This window comes from Ochotona curzoniae, unplaced genomic scaffold, assembly GCF_017591425.1.
Source record: "Ochotona curzoniae isolate NIBS_2020 unplaced genomic scaffold, NIBS_Ocur_1.0 patch35, whole genome shotgun sequence".
NCBI lineage: Eukaryota > Metazoa > Chordata > Mammalia > Lagomorpha > Ochotonidae > Ochotona > Ochotona curzoniae.
In genome coordinates, this window is record NW_024466917.1 from 566981 (window position 1) to 578759 (window position 11779).

Sequence of the window (11779 nt, forward strand, 5' to 3'; positions counted from 1 at the left end):
ACACCTGGAGCTCAGTCGAACCTCCCCTATGGATGGCAGAGAGCATCACTTGCTGCCTTCCAGTGTGCACTGAAGCAGCGGAGCCAGGACTTGAACCGAGGCCCTCCCACACGGAACGCAAGTGTACCAGGTAGCATCCCAACTGCTGTGCTGAACACCCACCCCGTATTTCAACAAGCTAAGGATCAGTGCAAATATCATCTCCGCCCTGGGAAAGCCCCATTCTACTCTGCCAAGCACGTTTATGTTTCCCTCCTGTGTGTCATCACAACATTTGTACCTGCTCACTACTTACAGCAGGCAACACAGGATGCTGTCATGTCTGTTTTGATCCATCAGTATTTCTCACTGAGCTCTGACATCAGTGAAGGAGGGAGCTACCTTCTGTCTCGGCTTAGCAAGCGGGATAACACGACACCCGTCCGCCGCAGGCAGGCAGTTCATAACTGCTCGTTAAATGTATTCATGTGTCTCCCAGGCGTGAAGGAATGATCTACTTTGGAGTAGGTGCCATGGTGCTGTAGGTTAAGCCACTATTCGGGACTCCCACATCCATTGACCCGCTAATGTGTACCCTAAGAAACAGCAGATGATGGCCCAGGTGCCTGGGTCCCTGCCACCCACAGGGGAGAGCTGGAAGGAGTTTCTGGACCCTTGGCTTTGGGCTAGTTCAGCCCCAACTGTTGTGGGTATTTAGGGAGTGCACCAGTGGATGGAAGATCTCTCTATACCTCTCCTTTCATCTCTGCTACTCCACCTTTCAAGGAATGTTTAGAAAAAAATTTATTTATTTTTTTGTTTTTATTTTTATTGGAAAGGCGGATATACAGAGAGGAGAGACAGAGAGGAAGATCTTCCATCCGATGATTCACTCCCCAAGTGAGCACAACGGCCGATGCTATGCCAATCCGAAGCCAGGAGGCTCTCCTGGGTCTCCCACGCGAGTGCAGGGTCCCAAGGCTTTGGGCCGTCCTTGACTGCTTTCCCGGGCCACAAGCAGGGAGCTGGATGGGAAGCGGGGCTGCTGGGATTAGAACCGGCACCCATATGGGATTCCAGGCGTGCAAGGTGAGGACTTTAACCACTGCGCCATCGCACTGGGCCCCCCTCGCAAAAAAAAAAAATTTTAAATGATACAACTAAGGGCCCAGCGCAGTGGCCTAGTGGCTAATGTCCTTGCCTTGAAGGCGCTTGGATCCCGTATGGGCGCCAGTTCTAATCCCAGCAGCCCCACTTCCCATCCAGCTCCCTGCTTGTGGCCTGGGAAGGCAGTCAAGGACGACCCAAAGCCTTGGGACCCTGCACCCACGTGGGAGACCTGGAGGAAGTTCCTGGCTCCTGGCTCTGGATTGGGGCAGCACCTGCTGTTGTGGTCACTTGGGGAGTGAATCATTAGATGGAAGGTCTTCCTCTCTGTCTCTCCTCCTCTCTGTATATCTGCCTTTCCAAGAAAAATAAAACAAGTCACGCCCTTGTTCAGCTACTCACTGAAACTCGTAATTTGCGTGTGAAGTCTCCCTGCCTTTTCTAGGCAACTTCAAATCATACCTTCTGAGCATACGGTGCAACACAAAAGAACTAAAAGAACCCTCTATACGACAATGCAAAACGAGTGAAGACTCTACAAATGTTAGCAGAAAACATCACCTTTGCACAGTATCTTTCTTAGGGGAGCCAAAAAAAGTTCACGGAAACGCGGCTTTAAAAGGAGCTTCTGTTGGGGCACAGATTGGAAATCTAGGCGTGGTCTTTCCATAAATCACATTTTCCCCACAAACTCTTTGGAGGACCTTTTGTACTCTAGAGAGTGGTGACCGTGGACGCTGAATGCACACATCCCTGGAATGAGAACCCGACCCCATCACATCCTTGTTGAGGGCATGCAAGCAAGTCACTGTTTTTTTGAGCCAATTTTATCACTCTGTTGATATGCTCCTAATACTAGTGATCCTTGGGGACGGTAGCAATTTGGGGAGCTGATATTTAGAATTTAATATTTAGAATTTGTTTTTTTTTTTTTTTGTGCTAGGGTAGCATCAGTAAGATGGCAGATGATGGAAGATAAGCCACTTCGAGTTTCAGCTTTGAACATGCTGGTATCCGAGTAATCCAGGTAGAGCTGCCTGGGGGTGCAGGTATTGAATACTCAAGGAGTCTGGAGACAGAGCCAGGATTCTAGCTCCTAAGACAGGATGAGATCAGCCAGGGAGAGTGTGCCAAATGGGAGGAACCCAGGCCAAGGACTGAATGGTGGGGAGGCTAGCTCCGTGGACAGGAAAGGTGCAGGAATTGAATGACAAAGAAATCTGCCCAAGAGGCAAAGCAAATCAGGCCAAGAGGTAAAGAGCTGCAAGAGCCAGGGAGCAGTCGTGCAGGATTAGAGACAGAAGACCTCGCCAACAGCTTCCACTGGCCACCTGCACTCTGTCTGCCCGGGAAGATGCCATGAAGGGAGGATGCCGGCACACGGCAATGGGTGGCGACAAGCAGGTGTAAAGCAACAATGCCTGTCACCCATCCCCTGGACCCGGAGCCATCCTGACTTTGCAGCCCTCATGATGCGTCGTCAGGAAATAAGGAGTGCTTGTCTTAGTTTGCGCCTGGGACTGTGGTGGAACTGTCAGATGTGACAGGGGTGATCCTGACCTTGACACTGTCTAGCAGGGCTGTACAGAAGGAACCACAGACAAGCATCTCGTGAACTTGCAAACACTAGGAAGAGAAGTGTTGTTCTGTGTGGCGATGTTATAGTTTCACTCTCTGTCACTAAGAATGGCTGATCACCATCGGAAGATGGTCAGTGTCACTGCCATCCCGAGGCACACCTCAACATGCATGCGTGTGTTATAAAAGAACGCCCTTAACGGGTCAGCTTTCACTACAGTAAGATTTTCTAGCCCACACCTGGAGAAGCCAAGAGGCCAGCTGCAGAACTTGCTAATTGGTACACTTGGCTGGCTGAGGTGACAAGCTGGGAGCACACAGTGTGTGCTGCTGAGATGCACTCTGCCTCTCGTACACACAGCTTGGCAATCACCACGAAGAACTGAAGGCCCGAGGCACCTGCAGGCGCCCCTGCGACCCACAGTGGAGCTGAAGCGTGTCAGGCCTCTGCCTGCGTAAACATTGAAGACTAGCAAAGGGCTGCTCTCGACACAGTGACAACGCTGGCTCTTTCACTTCTCAAAGGCTCTGCATTACGTATTTTGCTTGAGATTAGGGTCTGGTACTTGCTCAAGGTCCAGTGAAGACACAGCATTGACACTTCACTGGAACCTCCAAGTTCAGTTTCTGGACCAACTTGGTGCACCCCAAACCTCTTACTGGCCCGTGTTCTCTCTCTCTACTGATTTCCTCTCTTGGTGGGAGTTATCTGTCTCCTCAAAAAGAACTAAATCCCCAGAGTCTATATGGCTTGTCTGTTTTGTCCCAAGGGCATGGAACGCATCTTGGGTACAGTGACAGTTTAATAAACTATCAAATGATGGAGTACTCAAGTCCTTCCTAATCCCACACAACCCATCCCCAACCCTGCTGATTTATCTCTAAAGTTCCAAGATTCCTCTGCTCCCCTCAACTCCTGCTTGCACTGCTCTAACTCAGACCCTCAAGACTTCACAGTTGTACTCCTGGTCCCAGTCTTGCTTCCCTCCAGGTCACTCAATGCATCCTGGTCCCTTTTACCTCCCCATGCGGCAGCTGGAACCACATGTTCTTCCTACCCTCATTCCCAGTGACTCTGGGGTGGGGAGTGCTGAGCTAGTTGAGTCCACCCTGCTGAGCGTAGCAGTGCTGGCCTGGCCCGACGTGGCTCCAGTGCAGACCTGGCCCGACGTGGCTCCAGTTATCCCTGCCTAGCCTCATCTCTCTCCCTCTGCTCCTCAGTGAGCTGCTGGATCACTTGCAAACCCAAGGAGACCTGATTTCGCTTCCATGTTCTATGCCTGCTTCTCAACACATCCATTTCTGTTGTCCTCTCTGCCTCGAGTGTACACTCTATCTCCTTTCTACAACCCGAGGCTTTGGGCAGGTGTTTGACCCAGCGGGGAAAGAGTCTGTCTCTCCTACTGGAGTGCCTGGGCCCTGCTACTGATGCCAGTGTCCTGCCAATGCACAGCTGGAGGAAGGAGGAAGAGCAGTGATGGCTCAGGTGACTGGGTTCTGATACCCACATGGGAAACTTGGGGCAAGCTGTTGGATACTCGATTCAGCCCTGCTGGCCATTGTGGGCAACTGGGCAGTGAAGCAGCAAATGGGAGTTCTCGGTCTTTCTTTCTCTAATAAAAATAAATAAAACCCAAGGCCTAATTCAGAACACTAACCTTACCATAAAACCATCCCGGCAGCCGCTGGTCAAAAGCGACACCACATTCTATGTCACCATGCCATAAGCCCCATAGAACTGAACAAAGGCCTTTATTTCCCTCAAGAGAACGGCACGTCTCACACGTGTGGGAAGTGCCCAGGACCTGTCGGTCAAGTAAAGGAGTTGCATTTTCTGAGGCAACCTACGCAGCACGCGTTCCACTTCCGCTTGCCTCCTTTCCTTTACGGTGAATGGAAGCGGGAGGGGGACCAAACTTAGGCGGGCAAGCGACGGGCAGTGAGTGTAATGAGAGTGGACTTGAAAGGGCTTAGGAGGGTCTTTGTTCTGTACATACTCGTGACTAATCAAGCAGAAGTGACTCAGGCCCTGCGCAGCGGCTGTTCCCCAATGACCTATCCCACGCCCTTGCAGAGCCTAAGGCTCCCTGAGCGCCTGCGCGGTGTTCCTCGGAAACAACCTCCCTTAGCGAATCTCGCCCCGACCCTCCTGCTCAGCTCCTAAACAAAACCAATGCTTCAGGGAAGAAAGAAACATCCTGGTCATAGTTTTTTTTTTTTTGTTTTTTCCCTTTGAGGATTCATTTTGGAAAATGAGGAGGTTTTTTTTTCCATTAGGGAAAAGGTTCCTGATGTCTTCACCCACAACTCTTAGAGAAGTGCATGGTATTTTCGTAAGCATTATCTCATGCGATTCATTCATGCAAACACTGAATGCTTACTACAGGGCAGGCACCACTGCAAATGGTGACGGCATGAGAAGAGCAGCAAGAAATAAATATAAAAGATAGAGAGTGGCAAGTACCAAGGTGGAAAAGCAGCTGGGTGGGACAACAGGCCCGGAGGGAACTTAACTGCCATCCTGAGAGACAGGTGTGTCACTACCTGTAGGCATCACCTTAACTTTCTATGGAAACCGAGATCCTTATAAATCGGTCCAGGCCATGTCCAAGGTCACTTGGAATTGGATGAGGATCCAATCAGAAGACGTTAAGGCTAGGAAAGCGGGATCTAGCTCAGGATGCCTGAATCACCTTTCCTGCCTGCTATACTCAGAGAGTAGACAAAATCCCGCCCCTGCACACCCTTAATCAATCCATCACCCCGAAAATGGCCCACATCGTCAAGGACTCTCAGAGTCGGCAAATAAAGCAACTGCAACATCCTTTTGTTTCCTTAATGTGGTTGAGGAGGGGGAAAAAGTCCCTCTTTTTAACAACAAAATTAATGATTGTTTTAAAACACTGAGTTTTTATTTCAGACAAAAAGCAGCAACTAGGTCTGTCATGGAAGAGAAGCAATGCCCGAGTCATGAGCAACACTTGAAGTCACAGGGAGCAAACACATATCCTGCTCCAACCGCCCCTCTCTGCTCTGTGCCTGCTGCAAGTCCGTGACATGGATTCAGGAAGAATTTTCCGCCTGGAGTTCCTGGGAATGTGTGTGTGTGTGTGTGTGTGTGTGTGTGTGTGTGTGTGTGTGCAACACTGAAGAGTTCTTTGCTTGAGGAAGCTGGTGGAACTCATGCGAGTGTGGTCAGGAGAAGGCTGTCAACACTGAGTTCAACCTAAAAAGTGGCTTCCTGCCCAAGACAGGGCTAAAGGGCTTAATGGATTAGCACGATTCTAAAGCAACAACTGGTGCTGCTGGAGACAAACAACTGAAGCTGTGGGGAGGAAGTGGGGTCCGCACTGGGCCCAGACGAATTGGTGGGACGTCAAAAGATGATGCGAAACAACACAACATTCAGTATTGTGTGCCAGGACTTAGTTGGAGGAGAAAGTGGGTGGGAAACACTACACTGAGAAAGACGAATGCAGGTCTCGCTCTGTGGAGCATGGCCTGCTGGCTTGGGACAAATAAGAGGCAAAGTGGGGAACAGGTGCTCTGGGCCCAGCCGGGGATGCTCCTTTGACAAGCAACAAAAGGTGGAGAGGTAAAGCTCGGAGCCGCAGCAGGTCACAGGTGCAGCTGACTGAAGGAGCAGGTCTGCTGAGCCCAGACCTGGGACAGGTTTAGGCTGCCAGAGGGCTCAGAGCAACTGTGTAGGAAGCTGTCGTACTGGCTTTCACACAAAGCCCATCCTCTTTCCAGGAGCACTGGCAGCACCTCCCAGGGACCTCCTCACAGGGGTTCCTAACAACATCGATGAGGATGGAGATTCCTGTTCTATTTGCCCACTCGGCTTCAGAAGGACCAAGCAACTGACGCTGACAGCCCAATGAACACAACATGCTGTCACAAGCGGAGGGGCAGGAGACAAGAGTTCTATCCCCGGATTCACCACAGCAGTGCCGCTGACTCCTGGCAAGCTTCATGACACCTTGTCAAATCTGCACAAAGAGGAGCAAGCGAATCAAATGGCAGCTTTTCAGGATTCTAATGGGGCCACTTGTCAGGATAAGGAACACACTCAGAGCTGGAGATGAAATGAACTTTGTGAAGCCACACAACGTCCGTCCGTCCTTCCTCCCTCCCTCCCTCCCTTCCTTCCTTCACCAACAGGTATGCATCGTATTCAAAGGCACACCAACTCGTGCTATAAACTGCATTTTGATCTGTAACACTCTCTTCCAGCAGCCAATATCAATGAAGTGAGAAGCACAGGGATATGAAGGAGCAGTTCTAAGAAATGGGAGGGACGGGGCAGGCCTCTTCCCAGCCTCTATAAGACAGCTTTTAGGAGTGTCCTGGGTCGTTTACAATTCTGCATGCTCTTAAGAAGCACTGGAGAACACTTTATGTAGCCAAGATAGAGACACTTGGAACAACAGAGATGACGAAGTCCTTAACTGGGTTGACTAGAAGGAGTGAGGGAGGGGAGTGATGGACTGAGAACGGACACTGAGGAAACGACAGATTCCACAGCAGAAAGCAGGTCATAGCATTAAAGTGTCAATAGGCCGAGGAAACGGTAGGTGGGAGATAAAAAGCAAAGGGGTTTGGGAGGGTGCTGAACACACGGGGTGGGCCTGAGACGCCTGCGGAGTTCTACCAGCCATGCACACGGAAAAGACATGGGCAGGAGAGGCAGGTGTGGAAGGGCAGCTTGTTCCAGAACACCTCTGAGTTTTTAAATTAGGGAATCCATCAAGTTAAAGACAACCTGTTCATTAAATGCAAGTGTCTCTGGTAAAGGAGCCAGCCAGAGAAAGGAGAAATGAGAATAAACTGGTAGCAGGCAGAGGGAGGGGTGGGAGGGATGGGAGGGATGGGACACTCAGATAGGACAATCCACAGGGCTTGCCCGTGGGGTCGCAGAAGCCTGGGACAGCTAAGCCAATAGCTGTCCCACACAACCTTAGGGGCTGTGTCACAACCTTGGCAGAGTGAACCACTGGCCAAGGGTTATTTAAGGCAGCCCTGGAAAAAGAGACAGGAGCATCCCCTTCAAGTGAATTCTAGCTGTACAGCTTGTTGGTTTGTAGGTTGATTCCCAGTGTGCGTCCTTGTAGCAGAGGCCTTGCTTCTTTAGCCTGGTAAGGCCTAATTAGTAAGAAGTGCTAGCAATGCCAGCGAAAGTGTGAGAACCCACTGGAGCAAGCATATTATTTTTGATTGACTGAAAAACGAGCCTTCACTCCAAAGGACAGTTAGTACTTGCCAGGACCAGCAGCGTGCCTTCTCAGCCTGGTGTCCACTTGCTGGGCCATAATCAGGAAGCTGTGCACTGACATCTTACAAACACTTCTGCATGGGGGTACATTAAATCTTTCAAAAACAAGGACCATGGGGGCTAGCTAAGTGGCTTGAAAAGCTAATCCTCTGCCTGCAGTGCAGGCAATCCATATGAGCACCAGTTCTAATCCCTGCTGTTCCATTTCTGATACAGCTCCTTGTCTACAGCCTGGGAAAGCAGTGGAGGATGGCTTAAGTCCTTGGGCCCCTGCACCCATGTAGAAAATTCAGAAGAAGCTCCTGGCTCCTGATCGGCTCAGCTTTGGCCACTGCAGCCATGTGGGGAGTGAACCAGCAAATGGAAGATTTCTTTCTCTGTCTCTTCTTTTCTGTCAGTTAAATTCTGCCTCTCAAATAAAAACAAACCAATCCTTGAGAAAAGAAACAACAGGGTTACAAATACAACTAAGAGGCGAGCATGTGCAGGAACAACCCCCTTGTAGTAGGGCCAACAGACACGGTCAGGTCAGACGCTGCACCCCGACAAACTGGCTCCCCATGGAGCTCAGGCCATCTGAGGAACGACGGTGGTAACTTTGGGAGTCCTCATTCCCATGCCAGGTTGCTGACAACTGCTGGGGGCCATGGGGAGACCAGAAAGAGGTAGGGCCCAGAAAGCGGCAGGGAGCGGGGGACACAGCCACAAAGGGAAACTGGGCTTTAACAGTGAAGAGCTCTGACAATTTCTGTATTTTAAGAAGATGGAAGTTCGTGGGCATTTGCATTGAAAAAAGAATAAGGCCCCAAGGAATGAAGGGACTTGCTAAAAGTCACGAGTTTCTTCAGAGAAGTTTTTCTTTAGACTAAAAAGGAAAAATGGAAAACAACAAACCTGGAGAATTACGAACTAAAAGTTCTTACTGTATCTACTGTACTCCAGATCATGGCATGTTTTGTTACTTGTACTTCCTGGATTTCTCAGTGGAAGAGGGTTTCCTGGGGTTCCCCATTTTCTAGGATGGAACCGTGCTGGGCTACAGCTGACGGGTGTGGGTAAGGAGCACGTAGCGTCTGAATTTCCTCTGTCATCCCGGATTAAAACATTATTGCGTGGCTAGGGCCAAGTCAAGAGATGGATCTGCCTGGTCTTAACCTCTGTCGCATTTATGAGGGCATCTTTCAGTGCCATCCAACACTGAAAGATGAAGTCAAGTTGAGGGCAGTTGATAAGGGCACTTTTGTTAACAGAGTCAGTTAAGCTTTCTATTTGCAAACAGACAATTATACCAAGCCATTGCCCCTGTCACCTGGAAAACCCAAGCAATCTCTTTTAGTGACACCTGTTCCGTGCAGGGTCCCCTGGGACGGTATGTGAAGTCAGTCCTGAGGAGTGGCACCTAGGAGACTCAGTGTCTCCCCTTGCTGCCTCGTTTGGAAAACAATCATGAAAAAGAAACCTCCAGGCGTGCCCAGACACTGGCTGGGGAAATTAGGAACCCTTGGTCAAAGGAAGACAGGTGCTCTGTTTTGTTCTGTTTTCTTCATTTGTGTCCTCCTGAGGATGAACAGGACTGGTTCTAGGGCAAGAATCAATCCAGTCTCAGGGTCCTTGCGTTTCCTCCCTGGTCCATAGTACTGGTGCCTGTCCCCAATAGCTCTGCTCTGAGGTCACCGAGGGGGTTGATGACCATCAGCCTGGCCCGGCCCTTGCAGTGACCCCTTGCTGCCTGCCTGTGAGTGCCTCTGTAGGCTCTCCCTACCCTATCGCTTTTGGATTTGCAGAAACAGTTCTGCTTCACTCACAGCCTCTTTCCCACCACTGGTACAGGGCCAGAGGCTGCAGTGTTAGTCACAGAGCCAACAAACCCCATGACCCGTGAATGACCTTGGGCAGAGATGAAAACGCAAGCTCCTCCCCACAAAACAGCACCAAGACAAAAGGGGGGACCACTTATCCTTAGCACGATGGGGTGCAGTTCCTTCTCGCCCCTCTCCCCTAAGTCTGATGGGAAAAGGAGGGCGGGTAGAGGGGGACGTGGCCACTCCTCCTCCTCCTCTTCCTCCTCCACCAACTCACTTTCTGCGTCAAATAGTAAGGGTCAAAGTCCTCCAGGGGCACGGCAACCAGGCCTTGGGGGATGTCCCCGTAGATGAAAGGCAAGCTCTTCCCCGCCTCCAGGTCGCTGTTGGGCTTGGGCTTGCTGTCCTCATCGTCCTCCCGGTGGCTGCCGTCGGCCTTGGGTGGCTTCTTGAGTTTGCTCTCAGCGATGCGCCTCTCGATGTTGGCCAGCGACTCGGGGGTGAAAGGCTTGAAACTGTCAGGGCCTGGTGGTGCGAGCAGCCGCGCTGCCATCTTCTCATCCTGCAGCAGCTTCGTGCGTTAGGCTGCGTCCAGGGCAGGTCAGCTCTGCAGGGAAACAGCAACACAGTTGGCAGGCATCAACGACAGCTCTCAAAGTGGGCCATGCCCGCAGCCCCTGCTTACCACCTGGGCGACACACAGCCGCTCCCATGCCACGGCTATTATTATTGTTATGATTATTAGTATTTTTCTCTTTCCAGAAATTCTGCAGTGGCAATGCACTGGGCAGTACTCACTACCACCCTGCAGGGGTGTGGCCAGCCAGGGAATGCCTAGTAGGCCTGACATTTATTTACTTACTGCAAAAGCTGCCGGGTACAGCCACCAAAATGAAACAAAAGTCAAAACCACATTCCACACTCTCAGGGGGTTAATATGCTACACTGGTGAGACCCATGTAAAAGCCCCACAGAGAGCCAGTATGCACAGCAGTCCAGAGAGGCTCCCATCACTTTCCCTTCCTGGCGTGCCCTCCCCAGGGAACCATTCTCCCCTTTCAAGGGCAGCACAAAGGTAAACTGCCCACAATCTCAAATTTCAGTTGCAGCAAACAAAACAAGGCCCTTCAAAACTTCACAGGTGCAATACATAGATGAAGCAGCTCTCTGTCACCTGCTTGGTGATCGTTCCGTTTACCAAGTGGTAGAACATCTGACTGGAGGCATCATCCCTGGTGGGTAGGCTACCACCAAAGTGCCCTCCCCCACTGCCATAGGAGGACTGGCCGAGGACAGCAGAGCCCAGGAACTGGATGCTGGCATCCACAGCCCGCAGCAGCCTTGTGGCCTACAAGCCACGCCCGAAAGAGGTTAGAACTGAGAAGGAGGCGGAACAGAGTCATCAAGCATCATCCCCTCCTGAGAGGGACAACTGAAGTCTCAGCATCCGAGAGCTGAGGCACACAGAGCACACAGGGCACACAGAATGCCCCTTTGGGCTTGCGTCTACACAGAGTTACAGTAGAAAGGGGCAGTTCTGGTGTCAGAGCTGCCGTGTGCAGGAAGCATCACCAGGAGCCGGGTCAGGTGGGAGATCGGTGTGTGGGGGAGTGACAGCCCGTTTGGTGGCATTGCATTGGCTTTTCTCCTTCAGTCTTGTGAGCACAAGGACAATCCAGGGAAATTGTGTGTGTGTGTGTGTGTGTGTGTGTGTGTGTGTGTGTGTGTGCATGCGCTTTTAAAGGTGAAAACTTTTAACCTTCCTACTTGGCCCTTTGGATCCACTTCAAGACAAGTACCCCTAAAACTGGAGGTCCTGCCAGAGAAGGAAGCAGGGTTCACTCTGGGTAATCTGGGCTCCCTCTTCAAGCCACCTGCTGAGATCCTGGTCCGGCCAGGCTTGCTCACAGCAGGGAGCGAATGCGCTGTCATCACTGGGTTTGCCCTACACAAAGCATCACAGGCTTCCATGCACGCATGACACAGGAAGCCTCGTAACCATAAGGCATTGTACAGATCCAGTCCCTTTACCTCTCCA

At 51.1% G+C, this 11779-nt stretch overlaps 1 protein-coding gene across 5 annotated transcripts in view; it reads right to left on the reverse strand.

The window, feature by feature from the left end:
* The window catches only part of LOC121167221 (sodium channel protein type 8 subunit alpha-like), a 108332-nt gene extending 97984 nt beyond the window's left edge, over positions 1-10348 (reverse strand). For 3 of the 5 annotated variants that reach the window (XM_040996624.1, XM_040996622.1, XM_040996621.1), the window contains exon 1: positions 10019-10294. In XM_040996624.1, coding sequence (XP_040852558.1) covers positions 10019-10294 — 276 coding nt within the window. Of the gene's footprint in view, positions 1-10018 lie in introns of all 5 variants that reach the window. The other 2 variants (XM_040996623.1, XM_040996620.1) reach the window with 1 other exon arrangement.
* Positions 10349-11779: the final 1431 nt, after the last annotated feature.